Source organism: Notolepis coatsorum, assembly GCF_963971535.1.
Source record: "Notolepis coatsorum genome assembly, chromosome: 16".
Lineage (NCBI taxonomy): Eukaryota > Metazoa > Chordata > Actinopteri > Aulopiformes > Paralepididae > Notolepis > Notolepis coatsorum.
In genome coordinates, this window is record NC_140180.1 from 31,113,906 (window position 1) to 31,130,347 (window position 16,442).

The 16,442-nt window shown below is 42.1% G+C and overlaps 1 protein-coding gene across 1 annotated transcript in view; it reads right to left on the bottom strand.

Moving 5' to 3' along the window:
* The window catches only part of elovl6 (ELOVL fatty acid elongase 6), a 37,203-nt gene extending 22,523 nt beyond the window's left edge, over nt 1-14,680 (bottom strand). Inside the window, exon 1 of the mRNA XM_084331827.1 lies at nt 14,454-14,680. Coding sequence (XP_084187953.1) covers nt 14,454-14,536 — 83 coding nt within the window. The 5' untranslated portion in view covers nt 14,537-14,680. The remainder of the gene's footprint in view (nt 1-14,453) is intronic.
* Nucleotides 14,681-16,442: the final 1,762 nt, after the last annotated feature.

Consider the following 16,442-nt stretch of genomic DNA (forward strand, 5'->3'; position numbering starts at 1 on the left):
TGCCATTTCGGAATGCATTGAGCTCAAGTTAAAGGTGCTGTAAGTGGCCATTTCTTTGTTAAACCTCTTTAAGCTGCAAGGGCCCACATGTGGGCCCTTTTGAGGACGATTTGTCCACCGGCACTTGGCGACCTCTAGCGGCTCGAGTGTGCGCATATTTTGTAATAAATTATAAATATCGAATTGAAGGCTTATTTGTTGCCTGTCGATAGCGTCAAAATCCGACAAAATCCGTTCAGCGGTTCTCGAGTTACATGCCGGTATTTGAGGCTTGTGCAAAGTACACGGTATTGCGCAAAATACCACTCCCGACTCTTGGGGCTCTAGTTCTGTCAATCATTTGGCGATCTCGAAAATGATTGTGGAGGGTTGTAGCCAATGAGTGTGGCTTTCCAATGATACCCCGCGTGGGGATGTATGCATGTAAAAAAAAACTAACGAGCAAAAACAGGAAGAGAAAAACAGCCGAATGAATTGAAGTCTATGAGAAAACTGAGTTTTTTTGTACACAGTTTACCAAAATCACTCCTAATCACTCATTTCTGAATAGATCTTTATGGACATGTACTACATAAGGCTTCAGGCTATGGGTCCGTATGGATTTGTAAGCCATACCACCTTCTGGGGAAATACTACCTCTGGACTACTAACTACTACAGAAAAACTTGAGTAACAAGTTTTTCTACAACTCAAGTTCAGACCTATGTTACTCTATTTCATTAGCACTCAAAAGTGAAATTCATCTTTCAAAAGAGATCAGGCTCATGCATGTGCTATAAGAATAAAGTATGTTGTTTTGGTTTGCAAAAAAAGTATGCAGTCCTCAAAAACTAAAACTAACATGGCCAATTTTGGGGGCGCAGGTTAACCGGTTAAAATAACTAGTCTACAGTACATAGCAATAAAGAAATAATAGCTCTAGATTCCGACAGCCATCACTGATATAGAGTGTCTGGCCAGTAACATGGGTCTTCCAGTCCCTCCACTCTGCAGTAAACACATAATACATTTTCTGATATCCCGTTCTCACTTTATCCAATCAGGAGAGAGAACTCCACACAGCAAAAATGGTCTGATAAAAAGAAATAAAAACAAATATGTGCTTGAAACAAGTAATATAATCGGCTAGCAAATTTGGCTTGGCAAGATTTCTTGACATAAGTAAAAATATATAGGGTTCTCTCTCCTGATTGGATAAAGTGGGAAGGGATACCAGAAAGTGTATATTCTGTTTACCGCAGAGCTGAGGGACTGGAAGACCCATGTTACTGACCAGACACTCTATATCAGTGATGGCTGTCATGTATGTATGTATGTATGCATGCATGTAGAGATATTTAACACTTATTTAAATAAATACCACTTACAGCACCTTTAAATTACGTTACATTTGTTATAAAGTAACATTAGTGGTGGTTGCAAAGATGACTTTTGAAATGATTTTAAGTGTTTCCTCCCTTTCGTTGCGATTTTCTTTCTGCATGTTCTTCAGACAGGGTGGCCATCTTCCATTCACTTATGCTCAGCACGTTTATAAAAACGAAAACACGACATCAAACCTAGTCCTCGGAAACACGTTGTATTGCGCCTGCGTCTCGTTGTAGGGAGACTGTTGGCCAATTTTGGTTGATGCTGGACGTTATTCACTGCACAAAGTGAGTTTTTCAAAGCACAATAATAAATACAAAAAAGAGTCAGAATGATAATAAAAAATTTAAATGTTAATACTAACCATTGGGAATTTTAGTTAATTTTATTGTCAACATTATGGGAAATGCACTTACCGTCTTCTCCAGAGAAGAAGATAGATACCAATTTCCTCTGTGCGCTCAGTAGAAAGATACAGACCACTAGCCTAGCTTAAAGCTCCGGGAGAGGTGATTCTGACCAACAGCTAGCCTGAGCTAGGCTCGCTGGTCCGTACACACTTCCATTAATTTGTGCTAAGCTAGGCTAGGTTAAAGCCAGATGGCTTTCTACCAACTCTGAAGAAGACGGTAAGCATATTTCTCATAATGTTAACAGGAACTTGTAGAACAAACTGAGGGACCCCTGGGGTCTGGGACTGATGATGTCACATGGTCGTTTTCCGATGCGACCAAGGGAAAACTATTTGGCAGGCCAAACACAACTGATTGGTTGTTAAGATCAGGCTGATCTTAACAACCAGTCAGATGTGTTTCTCCCCATGTGGCTCACTCTTGCTAATTTCTCCGAAGTTGCCTACTGCAGCTTTAACTCTTTCAGTGCCACGCCTGGTTTTCCGTTTTACCGCTTGAATGCCACCATCGGCGCCAATGTTAACGTTAATATCGCCTAATCTATGTTTTAAATTATGGCTATGTGTCTAATCTGCCCATCGCATTATCAAAGACTATTTTCCAGTCAGTGCTGTGAAGACGGATTGTTTTTTTATCGCGTCGTTTCCGTTTCAGAGCAGTTAGAAAAGCCCCCGTTTTGATATAAAAAACAGCTCATTCTGGAGCATTCTATGAAAATCGTCTTTTAGTGGAATATTCCACAACGTTGATATTCGTCGGCCTTTTTATGAATCGTTTTCAAATAAACGCTAGATGATCAATATTATACGTGCACGCAAGCACATTACGGCCGCGCACTGATAATCGCTCCGTTGATTTCCTCACAGACTTTTACAGTGAAACCGAAAGAAGACATTTCACAAAACAGCTTATAACTTCATCAAACTTACTCCGATTATCCTACCACTGATAACATAGAGTCCTTACCTGACATCAGATGGTATCCAACTGGTATATTCCAATTCCTGATCACCATTCGAAAAAATCGATACGTGTATGGATCCAACGCGACACAGTACATCTCCATGATCCGCAGGGATCTGAGGCTCCAGAATGAACTGTGGTAACCCCGGCTGGATCAGTGAACTGGAAAATGTGGAGTACCGGATTTTTTTCCCCATTCATTTTCATTGAGTCCATTCCAAAATCACTTATGTCATCTGGGAGACGACAGGGGGCGGTTTTTTCCACAGTGATCACCGGCGCAGCTCGGGTAGGCTCGGGTGATGCAATAATTTTTCAGATCGCAAAAAAAAAATAATAATAATAATTCCGAGAAATCTCGTGAGTGGCACGCAACCACCTATAAAAAACCAGAGAAATCTCGTGAGTGGCACTGAAAGAGTTAAGGATAAGTACATTTTCCTTGATTTCATTATGATCCACAGCCCTGAACCTGAAGACTTATCAATGAGCTGTTGCGTTTCAGAATGAAATAACAAACAATACTATATAGTTTTACACCGGTAGTGATTCAATGCAATAATGCTCTTATCAATACAATAATACCATAAAGCATTCATAAAACCCTTTTGAGGTCTACTACAATATGTTGTTCCCCTTTGTTTCTTACAGGCATAAATGATTTGGAATAAATGACCAGAACGTACAATCAGATACATCTTTCTCACTGGGTCTCTTGTAATGGGGGATAGCACAAAACCACCAGAGACCAGCTAGGACGACAGAGACCTCTATGAGGATGCCACCCTGTCCTAGCAGCCCCCCCCCCCCCCCCCCCCCCCCCACTGGGATTTTTTTTAGAGACAGAATATACAGGATCCAAGCAATCAGCGTGACACAGAGAACAGGTGACGTCTGTGTGAATAGAGCATGACTCAGCAGGATGAATATTATGTGTGTTCCAGTGGCTAGCAGGCACTCTCTCGGACATCGAGGCCAGCCTTGTTCTTACTCGCAGGCAAATGGCCAGCTGGGATGTAGTGGTGTTGTAAATAAACACTGCTAATACACGTACAGATGCGCTCACCCGAATGCGCACACACACACGCATGTATGTAATGCACGTGACACACTCTCTCTCTCTATCTTTCTCTCTCTCTCTCTAGAGGCCACAGTGCTACCAGGGTTTAACAGCAGAGGGGAGGTGATAATGAATGTTGTTATTAGCAGATTCTTTCACTTGTTTTCCCCTTCACTAAGGCCACGGATAACAACGACCTCGTGGAAAATAAAGAACTACACCCACAAAATTCATACACGTGGTCGCATGCCTTGCAGCGCATTCTCGAGTCTTTCGGTTTTGGATTTGTCAAATTAGGGCCGTCTTGTCATGGATTCGGTTTCTACCGCTCGATTAGTTAGATTAAGTTGAAATTGTTTATTTGGTGTGAAATTGTGTTTCCCGCATGCAATCATGCAGAAGGACCTTTTTTTTTTATATAACTCATTCGAAGTGGATTTATATATATTATTATTTTTTTTTTAGAAAGACAAATTGACTAACAAAGTCAGTCTTGGTCAACTGAAACCAAACCGACCGGTTAATGGACTACTTGACTAGGAGGGGAGAGCTCCGTGTCAAATGTCTGCGTTAGTAGCCCACTCCTTCAACATGCCACTCACTCTGATGGCTGTTGCTTTTACACTCAAAAGAGCAGTTTACAGTGTTTACACAACCCAATGTGGCGGCATTCCTGACAGCCAGACAGGCAGAAGTATCTCAGTTCCAACAGCAAAATATAATATCACAGCAGATGCCCGTTGCCAAAATGAAGTCAGTTGTGCCCCGCTTTTCATTTTAGGAATGTGTGAGAAATGTATTTTGCAACCACCATAACTCTGCGCTGGCATTGATGAGATGTGCACAATACGTAGGATTTGAGGGGTGCTGACTTATTATCCTCACATCCCCTCTCTAGAGACGGCCTCAGAGCTGGCATCTGCGTCCGTTAGCTTCGTCTGACTGAAATAGGGATACGCAGATTACACTGCCAATTCTGAAAGCTAAACTTTAACAACAGAGTATCAATCTGTTCTATTAACGTACTTCGTTTGGAGTCACTGGACAAAAGATATTGTACATTCCATGTTTCTCTATGAGAGAGATCCAACATGCTTTGATATAGAACATGTTACACAATACACATGCCTCGTTGTATATGATTTCAGTGTTAGGGAAATGTACTAATACCGATCCCCTATTATCAAGTCAACAATCCTGGCTAAAAAAGTTTTAAATTATCTGACCAACTCCGTGCAAGAACACCTCAGACCAAATACTATAGTGTTACTAGGTACAGACGTTGCTGGGACAGAGATGTCACACACTCACATAAACGTTGATATTTATTACAGCAGAATCACCTACAATTAACATTAATGGCCTAGTCGGATCATTACCTTGCTGTTGCTGTGGTCTGCTGTTTTTTTTTTTTACGCCCTCCCGTCCTTACAGAGTGTAGTGGAGATGAGAAGTCAGCCAGGTCGTCAGATGGTGGTCGGAGATAGCGCAGTAGTGATTGAAATCTGTTATCTAGCTCTATTAGGGATGGGTACCGAATTCTGTACTTTTGAGGTACCGAACCGAAACACGTCGGTACTACCGAGTATCGAATCAAGTGAGAAACCAAAAAAAAAAATAAAAAAAAATTTTTATTAATTCTTTTTTTTACTTTTTTTTTTTTTTTTTTTTTTACTTTTTTCTTTTCATGTCAACGTTCACACGCACAATATATGCTTACCTAGGATTTGACTTGATTCAACAACAAAGCAGTCGGAGCAATGACAAGCCGAAAACTGTCGAAATTGTAGTTATTTGAAGTTTGGATTTTTTTTTTTACGACTGAGGTAGGTAAATTAAATTTCTTGAGACTAAAGTACAGAAAAAAGGTACCATTGGGTACCGGTATCGATTCACAGGTACCGGTACCGGTTCAAATGTGAAAGGTACCCATCCCTAAGCTCTATTGGTGAGCATTGTATTTGTATTATATACAAAGCTCTATAACGAACCACCACAGATTCTGGGGGTTAAGTCAAAAGTAAACCCGTCCTAACTAATTATTGCAAGTTTGCATTGTGTTTTTAAAAGGGATTGTCAGAAAGCTCAGAGTCTCGACAAAGGCTGGTGGGGTGAAAACACTGCTGAAATAAAGAATAAAATTACCCTTTTTGAAAGTCTCCTTTCAAATCCGGTAATAACACCATCTTCTGTAGTTTTCTGGGAAAGCTCAACAAATGCTTGGTGCCGTCAGGTCAAGGTGCTGATCTTATTGGTGACCAGTGGTGGCAGCACAGAGCATTCATCGACTGGAGGATTTGAAAAGAGACTGAGAGAAAATAGTAAATGCATACTGTATTTCAGCTCTGTTAGCTTTGTTAGATAGTTAGCTAACAAGCTAATGTTTTTAGCAACTCAAGAGACACAGCTCAGCTGAGACACGGGAGGAGGAGAGAGACTGACTTGTCACTAAACTTTCAACAAATATAGGCACATTCTAAAGATAGGAATTTCTTAGATTATCTAGTATCATGAGACTAGAGTCACTAGACAATCTATGGTATCCATTGGTACCACTACCAACATTGTCATGCTCACTTGTTGGGAAGGGGGCTAAATAATGCAGCAAGCTTATGCTACATTTTGGCTAGGGAACAACATGACCGCTCACCTCAAAATATCTGGTGGGAACTGACAGGGAGACTCCTTGAAAGCAGCATCTATGTGCAAGCTGTAGCTCTCGACCCACGTTTAAAAATAAATGTAATTCCTAGGAGGTAAACACGACGAGGCCTATGGAACGGTGGCACATCTGGGAGGAGAGCTCATCTCAGGACAGTGCACAAGAAGCAGCCCCAACGGAACGTCAGCACTAGAGGACAGCACTAGGGATGGGCAACGATTTTTTTTTATATATTAGAATAGTCGTTAATTTTTTTTTTTAATGTAATAGCTGTTGTTAATTTTTTTTGTTTAGAGCAAAATAAAGAGCTAGGTTTAACAAGAAATACCTGTGTGTACTGTCTCATTATTCCTACACATGATTCTGACAAATCCACACAATTCACATCAGCCACCTGGCGTCATATATGCAGTTGTCTTAATGGATACATTGATTTTAAATGCTCAAAGAAATTTTCATATGACTTTGTCTATGTAAACGTATGCTAGCACTAAAATGCATGCCAATGTATTTAGCCAGAAAGTCTTATGAATAGACTAAGAAAAACACTGTGGCATCTACTCTTTGAACTGCTGCGGTCAGGCAAGCGATACCGGAGTCTCAAGGCGAGCACAGAAAGACTCAGAAGAAGCTTCTATCCCCAGGCCATCAGGCTGCTAAACGAACAATGAATGAACACTACACAACAACAACCACCAAACGCACATAGCACACACATCCACACGCACACACTCACTTTAAACAAACACACTGTAGCACCCACTCCACACACTTTATAGCACACACCCACTTTAAACAAACACACTGTAGCACCCACTCCCCACACTTTATATTTATTGATGAAGGATTGCACTACAACTCGTACACCTTACTGTAAATTGTACCTAAATTGTACCTCATCCCATTTCTGCTTTGCACTAGATAGTACTGTACATTAGTACACTGCATAGTATTGTATATTATATGGTAACTCAGAACATTGTACATATGTCTATACCGAACACTGTGACCTCATTTTCTTCTTCTAAATTACATGCTATACTATGTTATTTGATACTATCTTGTCTAGCACAGTCTCTGGAGCGTAACAGTAAGAAGCATTTTGTATGAAAGTATTCTGTACTTCTGTATGACAACTATTAAAGAAACTTGAACTTGAAACTTGAACTTGAACTGTTGACATGCTATCCCCCTAAATACCCCCCCCCCCCCTATAAAATACAAATAATTGGTCTATTTACGGGGTTAATTACATTAAAGTAGTCCACAAATATTACCAGGGTATATGCTATTACCAGCTTCTCCTCGTGGAGCAAGCCACGCCCAATCATGCTCAACATTAGCTAGTATCCCGCACAGTAACTAGTTAGAAGCTAAGATGGTCTACCTGCCACACACACACAGCTGGCTGCTACCCACTTCCCCCACCAACACACACACACACAGCGCTTGTCTCTCAAATGCAATCCAAAATGTTAGCAAAGTAAACTCAGCATGCTAGCAGTGAATCCCCAACCGTGCCAGGACATGCTTGTGCATTGTTGTACAATAATAGGCTAATGCCACAAAAGTTCAAATACGATCAGAAGTTCAGCAGATCATCCCACTTCTCTGCACATCCTGTCGTTTCTAGTTTTCAGTCTCACCACTTGGTACACAACATGTGAACCCTCACAAACAGCCGTAGTACACGGTCACTTTAACCTACAGCAGCAGGGAACAAAGTCTAGAGGCCCAACTGCTACACAATATGGTAGGAGAGGTGCCATGTACCAGAATGGTTAGACAAAGCACTGAGAAGTGGGCATTAGGGCTGCAACAACTAATCGACTGATAAAAATACAATTTTATAATCAATTAGTTGGGTCTATGTTATGCTGCACCTCCATGGCCTGTTGTTTGATGTGTAGGCTATAGCAAATAGGGATGGGCATCGATTTTCGAATAATCAATAATAAAGTTTGAAAAAGTATGGTACAAGACGAGGAATAATGTTTTGTTTTTTTGCATACATTTTTTTTAACGGTTTGAAAATTCTAAATAGTCATTAGTTGCAGCCCTTGTGGGCATCATGCAATACAATTTTGCCCCACCCTCCATTCTCAGGGGTGAATCTTACTGTCTCGTCAGACACGAAAGCATTCTCAGAAGAGAATCACACCCTGCTGTTTGAAGGGGGTCTCTTCGCAGTATTTGCTGGTTCCCAAGAAAACCGGTGGTATCAGACCTATTCTAGACTTCTCATCACTCAACCAGCTGATTGCAGTGAAGACATTCAGAACACTCAGCCAAGGCCCTGCTCCACTCTGTCAAACAGGGAGACCGGTTCACTTCCACATACTTGAAAGATGCATATTACCACATACCCGTCTTTCCACCCCCCAGGGAATTCCTCCGCTTTGCCTTTCATGTAACGGCATATGAATACCGGAGGATCCTTTTCAGGTACTCACTGGCTGGGGACAGCTCTCGAACCTCTGCATTGCCAAGGAGTAAGTATTTTATTAAATTTGGATGACACCGATTCTCAGTCAGTCGGAGGAGACAGCTACAAGTCACATCAGAATACTGGTGGAACGTCTGTCACTGTTGGAGTTCACCATCAACATTCAGCATTATTGGGGCAATGGGGCATGGTTCTGAACTCGGGAATATATCATGTTTTCTCTGAGAGAGTGTCAACGCTGCAGGACGGTCACTGTGATGTGCCTGCTGTGCTGAATGGTCCACCTATAGGTCTACTTCACATGCACAATCTACAGAGGTGGTTTTCTCAATTTTTGTCAATCCTGTGTGCCAAAAAGGGAAACTCCTGAGACTTCCCCGTTCTGTCAAAGTCAACCTGGACTACTGGAGGACACCTGAGATCCTCTCGAGTGTGTTCCTATGGTGCGGCATAACGTCACACGTGACGGTCTTCGCGGACGCCTCCCTGACAGGCTGGGGGTGCTCAAACACTCCCACAGCCTTGTGAAAGGTTGGCATGTTCTGGTCAGAACAAACAGCCGGACTAAAGCGGCCTACATAAACAAACAGGGCAGGAGTTCAGCTCTCCCCTCCTCCACCGACTGGTAGTGGATCTGTGGCAATGGGCCTCAGTCCATCTGCTCAGTATCTGGACTCTCCACATTGCAGGACGAGGACAGCAGATTTCAACTCTCGGGGGGGGGGGGGGGACCCGAATAGCTCTAGCCCGGGGATCAGCATGCTGGTTCCTCGACCCGATACAGCTACTGGCAGCACCTCCACGGCCTATTCCATAGTCTCAGGAAGCTCTGTCTCAGACGCACTGTAGAGAGTGCCATCCTCCTGTCCTAGGGCAGAGATTGGTGGCTTGGATTCGGAAAGGTTGAACCTGGAGAACAGGGGATATCAACCCGACGTCATCAGAACCATGCTCGCGCTCGACCCACTACCTCCATTTATGTGGTTACCGTTCTAAATTTGGTGTGACGCCAGGTCTCTGGAGGTCACCTGTGCTCTGGAAATCGATCCTCACCTTTCTCCAGTCTGTTAGACAACCGGTCTTTCTCGACTGTGAAAGTATACACCTTGACTAGATCAGCATGCCACCTTTCTGCAGGGTGCTAGGCGCCTCAAACCAGTCAAGTGTGTTTTGACTCCACAATGGGACCTCTCTAGTACTACTATGTATTATAGTGGGAGCCCCATTTGAGAACTTTGGAACAGGCCTCATTGAGTCAGCTGTCCTTTAACACGTTGAGTGCCGCCATGGGTCCGGTGCCCCGGAACCCTGTTGCGTGCCGCCCACCACCCACTTCAATGATAGAGCTCTCATATTTGCGAACGCATAAACTATATCTTAAATTATGGCTATGTGTATAATATGGCCGTCGCTTATCAATGACTTGTTTGCAGTCAACATTGTCGAAACGGATTTTTTTAATTTTTTAATAATTTTTTTTTTTTTAAATCGGTTCATTTCAGTTTTATACCATTTTGAAAAACGCTAGTTTCTTGAAAGTTTCAGAAGATTCTGTGATAATCGCCCTTTACTGGAATACACAAAACACGTTGTCATAAACCCAATGGAAAAACATGCACAACAGATCGCTAACACTGTTGCGTCCCTGACAAAGACGGACAGGAGCACATGGATTGGTCCCCGGGCGTGGCGCACGCTGCAGCCCTCATCTGCCCTTAATGGGGGGAAGGACGACGGGATGGGAAGTGCAGAGAACATTTCATCAGCGACTTAGTACATGTGTGTTCCTGTGGGTCGCCCATCGCATGTGTGTTAAAAAATATGCAGGACAAATAAAGACTTCTTCTTCTTCTTTCCCTCATCTAGCTAGCTCTGCTAGCTGTGAGGGCTCCCAGTTTTTTTTACTACTACTACTACTACTACTACTAATTCCTATGCGAAAATTACACACCAAAATGCCTGTTATCTCTTTAAGTGCATGTTACAATTTATAATTCCTTTACAGATTTCCCAGGCATTCGAACTAAGCATTCAAAAGTAAGCTTCAAGCCCTGACTAATCGAACACCGTTCGAAGCATTCAAGAGGAACATTTTCTAAAAACGGTTTGGCAAATCATGCAAGATGCAGAGGAGATAGAAGACCTTAATGAAAGATATATGTTTAATCATTTGTTTTTGAGATATCTCATTTTGGCATCGGCTGTGATAACATATGGTTATGAAATATTAATACATTTTGGAAGCTCCCACGAGTTACAGTCAAATATGCTGACATCTTGGATTTTGTGTTTTTATGTTGTAATGTGTAAAATAGTCAAAATTCATTAATATATCAAAATGACTGAACATGATTCATGAATAAGCCTATTATTGTTTAGGCAATGTTGTTATCCACCCGCCCTTGTACAGGTTGCATTGGGCGATCTAGAAATAGATTAGGTTGTTTGAGTGCTCGATTACATTCTGAAAATCATTATTACTTGATCTGCAAATTAAAACATTTGAATGGCCATTCCAAGATTTCAAGCCACACAATGCTATTAAAAAGCACTTCACCAAAAAACAATGCTGATTTATTTTGCACATAATCTCAAATAAATCACACATCCATCCAAAAGCTCCAAACAGTTTTGCACACATTAATCTACTGTATTAAGAGTAAATTAGTTTGAATATGGCCACCAGTGATGTCATGGGGGACAATGTAGCCAGTGTTGTGTTAATTACAGCTCCTTGAAATGATAAAGGTAGCGGTCCCTCCCTATAAGACAAGGTACTGCTATTTTTTCATCTACAGTACATAATTTCATGGTGCTGTAATTAACACAACACAATGATTCAATGTCCCAGATGACATCACATATGGCATTGGTGGCCATATTCAAACTCAATTGGTCTCAATAACTGTCAAAACCAAAAGGATGTGTGCAAAACTGTTTAGAATTTTTGGATGTGTGTGAGATTATGTGCAAAATAAATCGGGATTGTTTTTTGGTGAAGTGCTCCTTTAAGACTATCCTCAAGGTTATAGAACAGTACAATGCATATCTACCCCATTTAGTGATGACAAACTTGGCACAATGCTCTTCACATAAAGTGGGGTTTTATGAAATGCAGAAACACTTCAAAAACAATAATTTTTTTATTTTGAACATAATCTCACACCCAAAACTGTAATCAGTTTAGCATACATTCATTAAATTTGACAGTTCTTGAGAGTAAATGAGTTTGAATATGGCCACCAGTGATCATCAGGGACATTCAATCTCTGTGTTGTGTTAATGGCAGCTCCATGAAATGATGCAGCTCCATGAAATGATGCAGAGAAAATAGCAATACCTCGTCTTATAGGGGCTGCTACCTTATCATTCAATTGAGCTGTATTTAGCACAACACAAGGATCCAATGTCCCTGATGACATCACAGGTGGCCAACTGGCCATATTCAAACTCATTTACTCTCAATAACTGTCCAACTTTTTGGGTGAAGTGTTCCTTTAAGTCAAGTTCAGACAATCCAACTAATGAACAATAGTGTCTTCTGCCTCCTAACGAATAAGGAGGTTTGTCATAGGCCTAACTGGTGCTGACCCGAGGTCAGCATCTCTCCCACCCAGACTCATATATGGCCCACATGGATACAACAGCAAGCTTGCAAAACCACGCCCATCCACCCCCAGATCTGCGCTCTGCCCTGGATTACCAAATTATGATTGGTAACTTGCTGGATGTCTACACACACACACAGACACACACCGTTAGTGTACCTTCCCTGAAAAATGCCTTCTGCCAGACTTTTCTCATGGGTACTGATGCAAATAAGTGTGGAGAGGGGATCATAAGCCAGACTGGGCTTCATCAAAATGCTCAGTTCCAGGTTCATCTGCAGAGTATGAATTACAGTCCTGCTTTAAAGGAACATGCCAACTTTGGGGAAATAAGCTTACGATAAAAGCTAATTTCCCAAAATGTTGGTGTGTTCTTTTAACTTCAGACTAGTGTTGAAATGTACAGTGCTGTACGATTCCTCACTCATATATATAAACATTTGGTTAAAAAACATCTTATAAGTCAGTGGTACACCACTACTTCAAGCTTCCTGTAGTCCGTATTACATGTTTAATGGGCATGCATCCAATCCCATCTCCACTGAATGCCATGTGTGGTGGTCCTGTCGGACTTCCCCCTCTGCAGGAGCGGCAGAGAGAGCAGTCAGCACAGATCACCCGCAACCTGATTGGCTGGTGTTCTGTCAGCAGACATCATAAGATGAACGTCATTGGTTGGATCTCAGGACCAAGTCATGGACAGCTCCTGCACATTGCATCCATGCCTTGTGAACTGCAGCTAAATGACTTGAACGTGTTGTTGGACAAAACAACTTTTGTCTTTGGTGAAACATTCAGAGGCTGGTTCCAAATGGTTTTTCCATCCAATTTTATACCACACTCGAGAAATCCAAGACTACTCAACTGCTCTCTTCTTAAAAACTCTTGGAGTCTTCTCTGAAAAGACATGTGCATGGCAATGGCACTGGCAGGTAGAGGGAGACACTATTGCTGCTCTAAAATGTCTGGGTATAGACATTTAATTCAATTACAGTCATTTTTTGACGGTCATGGATTGACAAAGCTATACCTTTTTTTTCTGGGGGCAATGGAATTAATGTTAAATTGGCCCATGCTACTTCTGAAAGCCTTATATTCTGATCAATCCTTACATTTCAGATGCAATGATAAATCTTGATGGCTTAAGTTATGCTTTGTAAATTATCTTTTTTCCCAAGTAAATTTCACTACAGGCTATTAAAACAAATATTGATTGCTACATAATGAGTCCTTATCAGTATAGCACTAGAGATGACTGATGAGGATGTGGCATTTTGCTATCATTTTACTAGGCAGCAGTCTTGGTTGAACGAGTGGTTGGGTATAGTGTCTTTAGAGGCACCGATGAGACAGACAGAAATAATTCACCTTTGGAATAACGTTAAATTACCTGGAATATGACGACAGGAGCAATGCATCATTATGAATTGAAAATGGGGGACCCTGATGTAAACAAGACGAAAGTATTTCTCTGGTCTGCATCCCCTTAACAATTGTATGTTTTGAGCTGTACTATACTGTACCCATTCTGCAATCTGTTAATAAAGTTGTCAATCAATCAATCAATCAAGCAAAGAGGGAATCATGTAACGGTCAAATGATCACATCCGCGGGGCGACTAACTCCGGGATGCAACAATGGACCGTGAGGTAGCCTAGTAATCAATTAATTGGAACACATAGGCGACACTATAGCAAAACAGTACATGCATTTTAATATTTTGCAGCACAACCAGCAATTTGCGGGTGATTATTGCGAGGTGCATCCAGCCTTAATCCGTGCAAGGTTGATAACGCGCTTGGGTTATAGTCCATCATTCATATTTATTCATATCACTCAGCAAATAAAGGCTATAGCCAGATACTAGCTAGTGGTGTGAAAATGTATGAAATAAACTATTGAGAATATGACACATTTCATCGCTGTAGCTTACCAGTTTTCTTGCATCCATCGGATGGCTTCTTCCTCATTGAACTGTCTCTCGAACTCATATTCTTGCAGAGCTAGCACCGACATGCTCACTGTGTGCGTATTGCTCACCGCTGATACAAAAATGATTTTCGGACGAGGTGTTGAGATTTAGCTGGTTTCCACTTTATAGCCGTTGCCTCGCATAGCTTGTGTTGCTGTCAGGACCTTGCGAATTGTACGCAAGCGGCTCGATACCTTCCACTTCTAGCCGGTTGGCATCATAGCCTACGCCCTCTTTCCCAAGGAGGTGGATCCAAGGTCCTAAAGCCCTCGGGTTTAATCCCACGCCTCTGATTTAGTTCCCGCCCGAGATTTCTGTGTAGATCACTGCAACACTTCCGCTTTTTTGAGCTCATTGGAGGGGGTTAGGGGGGGAAAGGGAGCGCATGAATGATTAGAGCCTAGGCTTTAATGGTTGTGGCTGGCTAGCCTAGGCTCGAATCAACATTCATTCATTGTATCTCCACGCCACGCGCTCTCTTCACCCCTATCCCTCACAAGCTCCATGTAACGCGGAAGAAAGTGCACAGTGGTCGACTATGATGAATATGTCGTCGTCATCTTCATGTTTTCGAAATTAAGTAGTTTTGAGATCAATTAATCATTTTACTTTACACTGGGAATGTTTCCTTGCTCAAGGCAGTGCCTTATTATCCTTCACTTGAATGTTGTCAGAACGATTCTAAGTGGTACAAACAGGGGTGCGTTGGTGATTTCAAAGCCGGTTGCACTGTGTTTTAATGATGCCACGTGCACGCGCGCGCGGTCCCGCGCATGCGCATAAATGTTCCCTCGCGTGCGCACAGACTAAAGACAATGCCTAATTGCGTCTAGCAATGGAATGTAACACATTTCATTCACACGTTTTGTGTGAATGTATCTGAGAAGGTATTTGAACACACCTGACGACCTGAGCTAGCCAGGTGGGTACTTGGCGAGTTGGCGCATCAGTCGAGTGCAGCGCATTCCTGTCTGCACGCGCGACGCGCGTACACATCCATGCATGTGCGTGCACGTGCTTCTGCTCACAGAGCCGGTTGCTCGGCGTGCAACCCTGTCTCATGAGCAACGCACCCCTGGGTACAAAAGACATGTCATTGGAGAAACATGGTCCTAAACTTGACAGGTCCTTCATGGTAGGTTATAGGAATGAAGCTATTGATTGATTGATTGATTGATTGATTGATTGATTGATTGATTGATTGATTGATTGATTGATTGATTGATTGATTGTGAAAACATTGTGATAGACTGCCTGACATGGGCACCTGACAGGTACCTACCCTCAATTGCACCCAAATGACTGCATTGAAGAAGAAAAAAATTGCAAAAACACCAGTACATGTCACTTGTTTTTGTTTGTTTTGGATTGTGTGGACGTGCCTGGGAAAAGATAGGGCTATAATTCAGATTAAGGCTATAATTCAGATTAGGGCTATACTTTAGTGATTATTGTCTTATTATTGGGGGTGACAGTGGCTCAGGAGGTAGAGCAGTCGTCTGGCAATCCGGAGGTTCCCGGTTCGATTCCCGCTCCTCCCGGGCAGTGTGTCGATGTGTCCTTGAGCAAGACACTTAACCCCTAATTGCTCCCGATGAGCAGGTTGGCACCTTGCATGGTTGCCTCCGCCATCGGTGTGTGAGTGAATGTGTGAATGAATAGGTCAAATGTGAGTAACAAATTGTAAAGCGCTATATAAAAAAGCAGCCATTTACCATTTATTGGCTGTTTAGTCAATTAAATGCATCTTTGAATATAGGTTATAACAAGTTTGTACTGGATTGCCACATGGCATTGAGCTCATTGTGAGTCAGGTTCACATTAATAGTTTCCAATGTAATGTAAATGCCATCTCCCTTTTACAATTGCTGGGGTAAATTTATATCCTGAGTTTCACGATTATGGGAAACCCAATATAGCTGGGATATATCAATTTTACTCTGGATAATA